This window comes from Wasmannia auropunctata, unplaced genomic scaffold (genome assembly GCF_000956235.1).
Source record: "Wasmannia auropunctata unplaced genomic scaffold, wasmannia.A_1.0 LD335987.1, whole genome shotgun sequence".
NCBI lineage: Eukaryota > Metazoa > Arthropoda > Insecta > Hymenoptera > Formicidae > Wasmannia > Wasmannia auropunctata.
Genome location: NW_012026903.1, coordinates 1,252,510 through 1,267,232, shown reverse-complemented (window position 1 = coordinate 1,267,232; position 14,723 = coordinate 1,252,510). Strand labels below are relative to the sequence as shown.

The 14,723-nt window shown below is 41.5% G+C and overlaps 1 protein-coding gene across 1 annotated transcript in view; it reads right to left on the bottom strand.

Moving 5' to 3' along the window:
- Positions 1–10,855, bottom strand: part of LOC105454218 (G1/S-specific cyclin-D2) — a 36,717-nt gene extending 25,862 nt beyond the window's left edge. Inside the window, exons 1-2 of the mRNA XM_011696697.1 lie at positions 9,610–10,855; positions 2,234–2,449 (exon numbers count right to left, since the gene is read on the bottom strand). Of these exons, the coding sequence (XP_011694999.1) occupies positions 2,234–2,449; positions 9,610–9,807 (414 nt within the window). The 5' untranslated portion in view covers positions 9,808–10,855. The remainder of the gene's footprint in view (positions 1–2,233; positions 2,450–9,609) is intronic.
- Positions 10,856–14,723: the final 3,868 nt, after the last annotated feature.

Sequence of the window (14,723 nt, the reverse complement as noted above, 5' to 3'; positions counted from 1 at the left end):
AGATATCAAAACATGCGCATTTAACGAAATTCGCGTCCTTTAATCCGTATGCTCCAAGACCGGTTTCGAAGTCTAGGTCCACTTTTTTGGGGAGGCGGAATAAAACAACCTCTCGAATTTTCTTCAAGATCCTCGTTAAAGATATCGAAAAAAAATATGAGGAATTACCGTTTTTTTTTTTTTGGTGATCCGCAAGACAATGGATATGTCTAAGTTTTTTTCTAGTAAGTTTATAATTTTATCCCTTTACTTCATCTCTTCTGCAGATGACAAAAAATAATACCATTTTTCAGACTTCTTCGGTGTCTCTTATATATCTCTTAAAAGATATTAATTAAAAGTTACAATTTTATTTTTATAAAATTTTAAGAATTCAGATCCCTTTTTAACTTTTATAAAAAAATAATTTATAATTTAGTCAGGCTTATATTTTTATCGAGTTTATGGGCTACTGAAACGAATTACGGACTTTCTTAGAAATTACAGGATATATCTTTGACAACAAGGTCGAAAGCAAAATATAATTGCGTAATACACGACGATTATATATCTTTTCGATACTCTTTGTATCGGTTATATACACACCGGCTATGTACGACGGGGGTCAACGCTCGTAAAAACAAACAGCATGTTTTTTTCTTCTTATATTAGACGTCAAATCTCCCCTCCGCGCAAAATAGAATTAAAGAACCTCAAATATTATGATTTGCCTCTTCGAGGTGGCCCGTGTAAGAAATAGCACACCGAGCGAATTCTAGTCTGAATCCGGAAAACAAATTCAACTGTCACCGATCGTACACGTGCCTCTGAATTGCTTCCATAAAAGTTTCATGGTATTAATATGAGGGAGATCGGTTGAGATACGTATCAATGATAGAAGGAAAAATCGATGGCGCTTTAGGTAAATCAAGAATACGTTTGTTACGAATTTATCATTAGAAATCCTGAGCAATTTTGGCATATGTATATAATAAAAAAATTCGACTTTTCTAAAAATCAATAAAATATTTAAAATATTTGCAACTTCTACAGGAATAACAATCTGAAAAAAACGACATTTCTTGATATCCTACTTGTTTAGAAAGTCCAAAAAATATGCTCTTTTAGCTGCGACGTGGATCATCGGGCAACAATTCTAAATTATCCTTATCTAATCAAATTGCTTATCGTAAAAATTCTTTCCACAAAAATTGGTCATTTAAAGTTAGTTCGGCAGAGAAGGGAGAAAAAGAGAGAAAGATCAATTACAATTAATCTTGCAATTAGTCAACTCTATAATTATGGTTTTAGGAGAACAGGTTTACAAGTCGCGTCACACACTTTGTGAACATCGTTCTATCTCGCCGGAGAGTATATCTCTGTATCCGTAATATCTACTTAACGTACCTTTAAATGTGCGCGGGACGTTCGTACTTGCAATGTATCGCCGATCGTCGCAGCCCAGATACATATATGGATCTACGGGCGGCCGATTTCCTCGCGTATTTCTATTCGCGCCGGTCGTTACTCCACATTCTGCACGCACGACGAGGGGCAATGAAATCGCGGCTCCCGCGAGATATCGATCGCGCTCCCGCAGAGATCGCGGCAACGCGGCCGCGTCTCTCGGCGTATCGGCGGAAATCTCCTCGATCTCTCGCCGCATTAGTAAAATCGTCCGTTTGGACGAATTATGCAACGGAGCCGGCAAACGAGTACGCGCGACTAGCGGTACCGTGCGTGTGCCTTGTTCGTTCGCACGTGCCGCGGTGTCCGGCCGATTTTGTCCGTACAACGCGTTAGCGAGTCGAGTAAGCGAGACGCGAGAGAGACTGGGTGCTCTCTCGGAATCGGCGCGAATGAGAACCTCATACTCCGAAAAGTTTGGTTATCATTAACATGATAATACCGAGCAACTGTTTATTCTCGTGCATCTTAAACTGCGGTTTTAGAGATATATAGAGCAACTTTCTGCGCGCCGCATAGCCGTCCGATTGATATTTAAAAATTGTCAACTTATTGTTATGCGATTGTCCCCGCTTACAGATAATTGGTTTGTTGCAGAGACCTTTTAACAGTTTCGCGATAAGATAAAGTCGCGATTTGCGTCTATATGGGTCAAAAAGTTAACACGCAATTCTGCCACGTTGTGTGACAAAAAAAATATCAATCCGAAAGAGGCACGTTTACCGATAAGTAAACGATGGTCTCTCTTTCTCTCTTCAGATTTATCATTATGCTTTTTCTCACTTACCCATAGATCGTCGAGGGTGATGGAGTTGTCGGTATAGAAAACCAGGACCTCGGCCGTGAGCGGCGACGCCTCGCGCAGCTTCGAGGCCAGCAGCAAGCAGGCGGTGCCGAGCAACTGCAGCTGCGACTTCCTGATCGGGCAGATCGAGAGAAACCTGTCGACGTAGTTCATCGACAAGGGAAAGACCTCGTCCTGGCACTTCTGCTCCTCGCATACCTGCAACAGACGCGGCAGGATGATGCATTACGGCACTATATACGTGCCAACGTAAGATGTGCAAGTCGCGTGATAACGCGACGACGACGAGAGATCGTTTCAAGGTCGGACGATCGGGGGAGAGTCGCCGCGCGATAACGTCCGGATACGCAGCTCGCGATGCAAATTTAGCTCGTCGGCGTCGCGAGTCCGCGTTGCGTTGAACGTAACGCGTCGGTTAGGTATCTCGTAAAAATATCGAGCGTACCCGCGTAGGAGGGTGGTGCAGGAGGCTCACAAGTGGATCGATTAATAACAATCAAAATCTCTTCTCGTAACTTTGTGGACGTAATCTGAACGGATCGGAATTCGCGATCGAAATTCTTGCGTTTTCCTTTTCAACAGACTTCCAAGATTTATCTTTTTTTTTCTCTCTCAGTGCTCAACGGGTTCACGCTGAGCAGAAACGCATTTTCGCACGACAATCGTCCGTAAACCTAGAGACGTAGGCACGCACCGGAATATCGCACCGGATTTCCTTCAATCGTATTTTAACGAGCGCGGTCGTGACACCGTCGTCACGACTGCGGGTCGATCGCCTTGGCCGTATAGGTCGGGGAACTTTTCGACTTCGGGATTCCTCCGTCGTATAAATTTCATCGTAAGATTCAACGATCTCTTTAAAAGGACTGAGGAGAAAAGGGACTAGTGGAAGACAAAGCGTATCTTATCGTGGAAAGTGGATTAACTATCTGTCGTAAAGATAGCTAATTGCATTTCACTAGTTTCGACGTCTATCCGGGCATTCTTGCCGCTCTCCAGCGAACTCCTTTCTCCCATTCTACCGTAGAAATTAAAAACAAAGGAATTCCCGGTATCTTATCGATGATTTATCGCGTGCATCAACGCGGCAATCGCGGCAACGGAATGAATCGCATTTTTCTTTTGTTATCGCGTTTATTGCCGCATGTTTATTATTACCGCGTTGTTTACATAAATCGCAGCGCCGGGTCGGACCCCGGAGCGCCTTTGAAGTTTCGGGGACCCGCTGAATTTGCGGTAGGATCGCGAATTAACTTCGCCCGGGCGCCTCGGGGTGCCGGACCCGAGAGTGATCGTGCCGTTGTCGAGCCGCGTGAGAGGAACTTATTGAGCGTGACCAACGATCGCCAGCCAGCTAGCCAGTGCCTCGCTGCCGCACGCACGCACGTACGCACGCACGTATTCACGCACGCATGCACGAACGCATGCACGCACACTTTCGTAATTATCCCGCCGCCGCCACCAATTAGCAACACGGGCTTAACGAAATAATCGCGCTACATCAAATCGACGAAAAGTCATACGTGAGATTGGTTCCGCCTGGAGAGAAATGGGGAAGGAAACGAAATTCGACGTGGAAAAATTTTAAAATTATTACCACCACGAGCGACGCTTGTTAAAACTTTTCCACGTCTCTTCCCTTAGCAATTGGTCAATATTAATTATCCCGAGGGAGTGTACACACTCTTCAACGGCATTCTTCAACGAAATCGGTTCGAGAGATTATCTTGCATCTGTTCAAACATCGACGAAAGCCCAAGCGAGACCAAGTTGGGAGCAAAGGAGAATCCACAAAATGCACAAGCGGTGGAATGAGGCCGCAAGTCATCAAGAAAAGGCATTCCTATAATTCTTCACTGTGTACATTATATACTATTTTTTGTATACTATTTTGATATATTATTTTCTAATAATATGTTAATACAAAACATAATACAAAACAGAATATAATTTTTTAATAATGCAAAATAATAATGTCTTTTCTTCTATATAATGAGCTACAGAATTATAACGTGATATCCTTCATTATTGTTATTATTACATTATAACGAAATACTTCATTAAATAATAACATATCTTTATTTTTAATATTATAAATCTCGCATTGCTATTGAATACAATGCGAGTCTAAGCATATCGTATTATTGCACGAATATCATCTAAAAGTATTTGTTTAAAGTGCTGACCGAGATTGAAGCAGTTACCAATGTTCTTTCAGTAACGTAGAGCTTTACGCGTTACACGCGTTTAATCGGTAATCTATTTTTTCTGTGGATGTATTTCAGGCCTCCCTCTTTTGAAGATGAGTTCGCCTTAGAGAACTTTGCTACTCTTATCTACTCTGCGTGACTCTCTATCGAGCTCGCCGATCTCTCTCATAAGTTCGGCGCCAATTAAGCAGAATTACCGCTGATAAAAAGCCGACCGCGACCGGTGTTATGTCCTTTGCGATAATAATCAATTAGGGCCCGTCCGAACGGCGTTCCTAAGGGAAGCACACATAAGGAATTCCCGAATTCGACGGGAAAGGTATCAGGACAAATCCGCGTCCAATCGTCCACGACGCGATTTCGCGACTCGGTAATTCAACACTTTCGCTATCAGCAGCATTTGCGCGACTTCATATACAGAGTGACGTGCGAAAAATTAATCGATGTATGTGAGAGAAGCGCCTGCCTTTAAAAGCTCGTTTGACACATTGAACAAGAGCAAATTGAATAAATATTTCTAACAATTCGTTAAAATTAAAGGATCATCGAATTTTAGATTACAGAAAAATGATATGTTTATCTTTATTAACATTAAGTTATTTTTTACTCCACAAGTTATTTTATTCAGTTATTTAAATTTGAAAAACACTTTGGCTATAGTATTATTTAATTAACAAGAACTCAAATACGGTTAGTATTATTTAACAAACTAGCTCTAATTTTCTCTTTAACAATGTTTGAATGCAAATGATAGCGTTTCGATGTCCGAAACAAGTCCCGCCGATAACCAAACTGTCATCGTCCTTAATTGTCAAAACGTTTAATGTAGAAAGCTATAAAATTACCTACAAATTACCGTTTCTAATTTAATTTCGAAAGATCGCTAAGGAAAAAAAAAAAGTGAGCTTGGAACACCCTATAAAAATGCAATTAAGGTTAATTGTAATCGCTCTTTTAAAAGTCGGATAAATTCCAACGGCGCATATGACGACCTGTCATTCGCGTCGGTCGGCTGTATCGACGAGCGCAATGTCGAAGAATTCGACGAGCGCGAGCGAACTTGGCATGCGTGCCTACGGCTCGCACGCGTACACACACATGCGCATACGCGGCTGCGCGACCCAGGCGACTCGCTTTCGTCGTGAAACAACACCGCCGAGGTCATCGCGTGAATTCGGTTATTGCGATTAAATGTCTGCTGGACGCAGGAGCAATTAAATGCTCGACGAAAAGAACGATGCAAGGAACTATCGGAAATTGCGCGATGAAATGAAGAAGTCTACCGTTACCGTTGAAGTTACATTGCGTTAAATACCGAAGAATTCATTGCATTATGAATAAATAGACTGTCGAGTCAGAGAATTATTATACTTATATCTGTAGTTAAATGTTATATATATCATGATGCGCATAGTATTATCATTATTTTTCTGTAGAAAGATATTAATTAAATGCGAAATCAATAAATATATTTGCAGTACAAACATTACAAAAATCAATGTTTTTTCGATTTAAATTTTGCAGTTGTTTTTGACTATTGCTATCAAGAGTGAATCACTGAGAGGAGGTAACGGCTGCAATAATTGTAGTTATGCAACAGATAACTAATCGCTATTGCGATAGACCTTTCAACGCGGCGAAGTGAGTAGGTATAACATGGCTGTAGGTAGGTATGGTGATACTGGTTTATCGTGCGCTCCTCGCCGCAAAGACGCTTCTTGTCGACGGCGAAGAAAACAATTTGGGCTTCTGTGCCGGGAGAAAAAGCGGGTGCATATCGAGCGGTACACGTTATCGGAGGCGATATACTCGTATCATTTCGGTTTAAATGAGAGCGAAAGAACGTAAAGCGACGTCGAAGAAACACGACACGAAGAATCCGGTCCGGAAGCTGAGGACGTCACATCCGACGAAGAGAAAAGTCGCACGGGAGGTAATGAAGGTGGAATTAACTCGACAGATTGTTTCTCCCGATGTCTTTTTCGGATAATCCGGCGGAATCACTGTCGACAAATTTTCTTTTGTCTTCCCGTTTCTACTTTCGACGAAAACGCCACGTATAGGTATGTACATTGTTTTGGATATATCGTGCCAATTAATGTAAGCCGATCGTTAATCTGTTCTGTTCCTTCTATTCGCCCGAGACGAATCGCGAAATCATTATTGCGGGGGACTGCCTAATCTTAACTTTCTAAGAATACACTTAAATCAGGCGAGCCTAATTAAGCTAGACACAAATGACCCGCGATATCTCGCGAACCGTGATATTGCAGTATCGTTATCATACGAGAGGGAGAAATGGAGAAGAAAACGAACGAGACTACATCAGGTTCTCGAGTATTCGATACCTCGTTTAACGTGTGAACACATCGGGGGGGAATTCTATTTGAAATCATCGTCTTCGGATCAGAAATTGATAATCGTGCGATAGCACATAGATACCCGATCGATCGGCTGCCGATTCTTGCTCTTTAATCGGTGAGAATATAATATGGATGATGTCAATCGCGACGAATACAATTCCCTTATCGGCAGCTTTGGAAACGCGGTGACGTAAGTCAAGGGAGGGAAGAGGGGACGGGACAAACTTATCGGTGACGGCCCGAATTTCCTGCTCAATGACAGCGAAATGTCAAAAATGTTACGCTGCGTCGCTAAGTAAACGCAATATTGCTAAAGAAATTAATTTTTTTCGAAGAATTTGTGGATACTAAAAAATTCATGATAAAAAAAAATAGTTACGTATGGAAAATGTAAATTTTGTTATAAATTTAAAATTACATTCATACGAATCGTATGTTTTATGTGTATTGAAAAAGCGAGAGATATCGATATCTTGAAACAACTTTTATATCGTTCTTCAATTAGATGACGATTCGAATAATTCTCGAAGAATCTTGATTTTATTAATTCCATGTTAAATTCCCCCAACGTCCAAAGAAATCTGAAGGAATATATAAATATATAAATTCCTAATTTTTTACATCAACAGGTTGGACATTTAAATTTAGAAGCAAATAAATTTTGATTGTAATTCTCGCCTTTTTATATTTTACATTTAAAAGATATAGAATTTCATATGTAGAATATATTTCACGTCCGATAAATTATCGATGGGTGACACCTGATTGACCACGTCCCGATTGACCACCAGCCACTCACAGCGCTTGAAGAGTGAAAAATGTCTAAGCACCGGCTACTGTGGTCAATCGGGACGTGATCAAATGGAACAGTCTCGTTGTTTGTTGATAATGAAAGACGCACAATTGTGTGTCGCAATGTTGAAAATGTCAATTTTACCTCGTCGCAAATCGGCAAGGAGTTTTGCGCGAGTATATTTAGACTCGAGAACACAATGCTGTCACGACAAAAGAAACGCCGGCAACGCCGGTTTTCGATCACTGCCGAAACACGGCCGTTCGCGGAAGTTGATCGTGCACCTGGGATTTGCATTGTACGCCTTTAACTTGACTAATTAGACTTTCTACCGGATAGCAATATACAGGCTACTTCAGCGTTATCTTTCCTTGGTTTAAAACCGAGGCAATTCATTCAGAAAATGAAAACTCCGAATTTTATTTCGTAATATTTAGAGTAAAATTAAGATCAATTTTCAATGGCGCATAATTAAAAAAACTCATATGACGCATGGAGACGTCAACAAATAGGAGGGACCTAAACATGATGCGTATTGTGCCAACTGTTTCATAGGATTTATGTCACGAACACGCGTGTATGTATATGTGTATATAAATATAAATAAATATATATATATATATATATATATATATATATATATATATGTTATACACACATGCGCATTCGTGACATAAATATAATGTACATAGATTCTGGATCATCACAAAAGCCAGCTGGTACATACAGTTTAGTGATTACCATGCTTTAACTTGTTAGCTTATTAATATTAACTATCGCATGTAACGCAAAAAACATCGAACTTACGTGGCGCAAAAATATTGGTCCCGCGACATTATCGAGTCACGTTTCGAGAAAAATCGCAATCGTGGGAGCCGAAATTTACGTCTCGCGCGAACTTGACCTTTATCCGTCCCCGCAGGGTATGTATATTTGGATCCAAATCAATTCAATTACATTGTTCTTTAGGAGCACCGATCGGTCGTATTATTCTCCGTCACGTTTTTAAATCGACGAGCGAATAAATCACTATTTGTCTCGCACGGTCGTGTCTAAGAATAAGATACCCGAACGACATGCCACAACATTAGATCGCGGCACATTAACTCTGCAACGAGCGATAAAAACGTATCCTTTTCTCCCCTGTGTAGGCACATGTATACAAGATCGGGAATAGCTCTTCCCACAGTTTTATTTGTTGTTGAACGAAAACTGCGAGAAAAAAAAAGTAAAATAAATCGATCGCTCCCCAAGACTGTAGGTCACCGGTAAGCTTTATTTTTAGATTCCCCTACTCTTTTTCTCCCCCGTAATCGGCATTTGTCAAAAAACACGTAATTGTTACGCGTCTCGACGGGGTCGATTTATTAACATTCAAATTAAATGTGATCGCGATTCAATTGTTTCGCCGGCGATTCTATCTTTAGGAAGGCACATCCGCGCGCGAGAAACAAAGAAACATTTGAAACACGATCGGAGCTACCGGACGCGAATTCCATCGCTGTCTCGTTTAGCATTTAATCGCGAAAAGAATCGAAACGAAGAACAACCGAGTCGCGCGTCGTGCCGGTCTGGTTGCCAGGCCGCCAGGGTGGAAGCTGTGCCGTGCTTCCTATCCCCCGATCCGCGTTCCGCGGACCGGCGATCCGACGGCCACGCCGGTCGCGGAACTCGCGGAATTAACGCGACGTAAGGTAAACGTACCAGTGACTGAAGATGTATCTATGTCTGAACACATACACAAAATTTATTAATCTCAAATGCTTTTTTTTATTACAATATCAAAATTAATTTAATTGTTAAAATATTTAAAGATTACAATTAAATTATAATATTACGAAGAAAAGCATTTAAAAATGAGTTTTTGTACTTGTTTTGTGTACTTGGTCAGCTAGATACACGGTCAGTCACTGTTTACCTTACACGTCGCGCTCATCATGACATGCTACACGTGGAGGACAAGAGAAGGAAAAAAATCTCTTGTTCGCTCACCTCCAACATCCACTCGGCAACGATCTTGCGCATGAGCGGCGAGATGTCCCTCTGCACGCACTCGAAGTATGACCGGCTCGGCGCGTAGCGCTCCTCGGTCTGCAGGAGATTCTGCAGGACTCGGTCATCGCCTAGGAGGGCCGGATCGGCGTACGCCCGGCACTCGGTCTCCGTGGTCTCGCAGCACAGAAGGTCCATGACGGGCGCGGGATCTGGCTTCTCTCCCCGATCTCTTCCGCAGGATTCCCGGGACACGTGCCGGATGTGTTCCCACGTGCTCCGTCGAAGAATTTCCGGATCCCGGGATGAGAGGAAGAGACAGAGATAGAAGTGGGGGGAGGGGAGACACTCAACACCTTTTTTTTCACAGCGAACGAGGCAGAGACGGGATGATCACTCACCTCGCGACGAGTCGCGAACGACGATGACGACTTACGCACGGTATACGCGTGGTATATACACGTGTGTATACGTGTGCGCGCGTGTCTCTGTGTGCACAGGCCAAAGTCGCAATTGCGACGATGATGTGAGCGAAGCGAAAGAGAGAGGCGTGTTTCGTTCGTTCGATCAGTTCGTTTAGCTTCTCACGTACTTTTATACATTTTCTTCGTTTTTTCCGGGAAGGTATTTCTCTCTTTTTATTCTTGGTCGTGTGGTTTATTCCGTATATTCTTCCTCTTCAATATTTGTTTTCCACAAGTGGTTATTCCGCGAATCAAGGCACAAAAAGCATAATAAATAATACGATTTGCGGGATTGCTCCGAGGATCCTAATAAATAAGCGTAGTGCGTGTGTGTGCGTGCGCGCGTTTTTCCGGCCGGTGCCACACTTTTTTAATCGTCGCGCGATTCGTGCTTGTCGAAGTCCGCGGGGCGACTGCCGACTAGTACGTTTCGTTTCCCGAGGGAATCATGAGAAAAGAGGGAGAGAGAAAGAGGAGCGGCAGGCGCGGCGCAGGAGAGAAACAGTGATTTTCTTTTTTTTTTCTCTCTCTCTCTCTCTCTCTTTTACAGACCGACGCGCGAGGAGAAACAACGCGGTTTTCCCTCTTTTCAGAATGCCGAATCCAAAATCGCCGGTCTCCGTCCGCCTGCCTGCGGTGCGATTTAAATGTCCTGCGAGATGCGAGGAGCGCGAGAATCCCTCTCCACTTTCTCACGATCCGACACTGGTGACTTATCAGGTCAGAATGCCGGCGAGTCCGAGCGCACAGCTGCCTCGTAGCTCTCGTAGCCGGGCAGCCGGCAACCTCTCCCCCCACTAACAGGGCGCCACTTGGTCACGTGACCAGTTACCGGCTTTTCCCCACCAGCGCGGCGCCAGCGTGTCACGTGGAACGTAACCGTTCCCCACTACGGAGTCTACGGACGACGTTGAGAGCGGTACCGGGCCGTGGCGCCGGTTTAGTCGAGAAACAGCGGTGCAGCGGGGAGGACGGGGGTATTCTGCATCGTGTAAAGTAGCCCCTCGTGTTCGAAACCTAAAAGCTCCGACTACACACTCCGAAATTCTATTCACCTCTACGTGGCGTTCTCACATATATACGTAATAATGACCCACTAGGAATTTTCCATTTCAATCGTAAACTTGTTAAAGAGATTACACGTATTGTTTTATCGTGCACGTATCGGAAGAGTATAGTAGTTTACTAATGGGAGTAATAGTATTTTATTTTATGTTTGTTTTGTATAATAAATTTGGTTTATGTCGAATAAAATAAAATAGTATTAAGGTAATATGATAAAAACATAAGAAATGTAGAAAGCAGAATGTAAAAGAAAAGTTATGTGAAGAAAGAATGCGAACATTGAATCTACAGTAATAGGAACAGTTGAGACAATTAAGATTTTGAGCTTGAAAAAGAAAAAATGTCACAGAAAGACAATTTGTCGTTTGCATGATGCTCCACGTGGTCTTAGAATACGGCAACCTGTTGCTAACAGCGGTAAACCTGTTGCTAACAGGATTCAGTAGTTCAGAATGACTAAAATCACTTATACCTTTTACAGAGCTTTTTAATTACGTAGCTCGATTACTTATGACACTCCTTCGTAGAAAATCGAACAGACAAAGAAGTTTCTCTTTGTGTTATAAAAACATTCTGAATGCGTTGAAAAATATTAATATATTAAATTTCGCACAGCTGTATTAGGAAATTGTGAAACTGTCAGTTGTGTCTCCTGAAGATCTAGAAACGTTAGAGCTTTCACAATCGATTCTTGATCAATTCTCGCGGATCGAGCGCAATGCTAGAACTCCGGCGTACAGAAATATTCATAAAGTTACACGTTTTCTTCGTGAGAAAGTTAAATATCGTATTTTTTGAGTACTCTCGCTCGGTTCTGCCGGCCTTGGGCCCAGTTTATACACGGCCCAACACTGAACGAACGAAACAGCTCGGTCGACTTCGGTCCCATTCGCTTTCGTTCGTTCATCCGAGACACCGGAGCTCTTCCATGTTGGCTCTTCGCCGACGAGCGAACCTCTCTCCGAGCTCAGCTCTCGGCAAGCTTGCGTCTCGTTGTCGTTCTATTATGAGAACCCGAATTATCAAGGACAAAACTCTCTAAAGATCGCTATAAAAAAAAGCTTAATGCTTTTTCCTAAAATCAAGAAAATGATACAATAACTATATTTTTAGGACCAGAGCGACATCATGATTCATTAAAAAATTGCCTTAATATAAGAATGCTTTTGAAAGGAATTTATTTATAGTTAGATAACGATACCTAAATAGATAATGTTTGAAAAAAGATTGCATATACTTTTTGACGGCTTTCATTCTCTTTCGAAAGAAAAATTCGCACAGCAAGCAAAATTCCTTTCTCTTCAAGTCACTAAACAAAGAAGCTTCGAAGTGATTTATTTAGAGTTCTTGTCAGTTTTTATAAATAACAAAAAAGCGTGAAAGAAAAGGAAAAAGACAAAGGGAACAATATAATTTCTATTTACCTATCTGTAATAAATTTGAAATTTTCATTTTTTAAATAAAGTGATTGAGTGTTTTACGCTTTCTTTACCAGATTTACTTCTCAACATGTAATATCCCGATAATTTAGGCTTAATTAAATGGGCTATTAAAACTTAAATTACTTAAAATAAAGTTAATACTTAAAATTTTATAAATCTTATCATTTTTTAATTAATTACTAATGATACGTTAATATTATTATCGAGAAACAATCGTGATCCGAAGTAGAGTTTCAATGAATCTGGCTGAAAGGATAACTTATGTGTCACTTTCACACACTGATGTATCGGGCATATAAATCTCATTAAAATTCCCTAAACTCCTATTTTTTTTCGTTATTCGCCGATTTTAGAGATTCTTCGTGCGTACGTGAGTACGTGGAAAAGCGAGGGTTCGCTTCCGGCGAACAATTTGAAACGATCGACTGTGGGAGAAGCGAGAACGAAGGTAGAGGAGATGAAAGTGGAGGAGAAGGAAGAGGCGATGAGGGTCAGTGGGAGTTAGAGCCATTACGTATAGGAGAGATAGAATGTCCTTGATGCACGAAACCGTGTGGTGTTTCGCCTCGTTTACGCGTACTACGTTTTTACTACACAATGCGTACGCGCGACGACACGATGCGTAGTTACGGGACTACGAGTCCGAGTCCGGAGTTGCGACTCCCCGCGGCCGGATGTGCCGTGCGTATAAGTCGGGCCACCACGCGCGTGTATGACGGACGACGACGCTCCGCAAGTGCACCGTATGCACGATCGCGGCTTGCGATCGCGACGTCGGTAATTGCCGGGTGAGGTGCATAAACTTCCCCGAGATAAGTAAGTCGAGCACGAGCGCACGTAGTGGTCCCTTTTCATTCCGTTACTCTCGGCTTGGCAATTTTCTGTGTAACTTATTAAATCAAAGACGAACGATTCGCGATAGCGATTTGATATGACTTAATATTGACGATTTATTTTAATTCTTAATTCGCACAATATTTAATATTTTAACATATTTCTCTGGCCATACGGAGACGCTACTCAAATTTATCATTTTCAATTTAAAAAATGAGCTCTAAGGATTTTAACGTTTAAAATTTGTTTGTTTTGTTTAGCGTAATACATTAATTACGCGAGTGTAATGTATGATGAATAGAGGACATATATGAATGAGGAACGCATATATAAAGCACAGAGATAAATTAAATTTGACACAACAGGAAGTTACGCCTGAATTCAGAATGCTGCGACTATCTATATACATATATACATATAATAGCAGATAAGATAATGTCCGGACAGAATCAAATGACCACACTTGGATATTGAATATGTTATACAAATAAAATAAAATATTATTTGTGTGTTCGTTATATATGCGATCGTTTATCGTTTCAAAAATTCCTGCGTAACGGAACGAAACTTGCAAAAATCTGTCGGCGTGATCGTAAAACTTTTCACTGAATACATCGCAGTCGGATATCTCAAATCAATGGTAACACATTACTTTTGCCATTCACCGAAATTCCTACGCTCTTACCTGTTTGTAGAATAGTTCGAAGAGTTGAACTGGTATACTGTAGCGGCAACGACATTGGCGTAGCAGTTAGCCCCGAGCGGTCGGAATGAGTATGCCATTTTCATCGCTTTCGGAACCCACCTACCGCGCGCCAGCTAAAAAAAAAAGTAGAAACTTTGCTATTGTTACAAATTCCAGTAAGTCTCCCTAAACTCTTTGTCGGAAACAGGTATAGTTTGTAAATGTTCGAGATTTTTCCAAGTAACTTTGCGTGACTTATGTATCACTGTCGTATTATTTATCAATGTCGTATTATTGATTTTGCCGTCATTTAATCAATCTAACTCCAATAATCGTATCTATGTACGATTGCCGTGAACATTCCTTTTACATTCCGTTGGTTATAACCGATATTTGACATTGAAATTGAAGGCCAACGTGCAAGGACCAGGCAAGCCCGCTTTATCAAGCAATGCAGGAAAGCCTTGGCTAACTTTCTGGCTAACTTTCCTGTAGCAGCTTGATAACATTGTGAATCAGTCAAATCGTGAATGTATTTATACGTATAATTTTAACGTTTTAGATATGATGTAGATGAATGAAAACAATGTAAACATCTGTAACTGCTGCACAAATCTATACAGT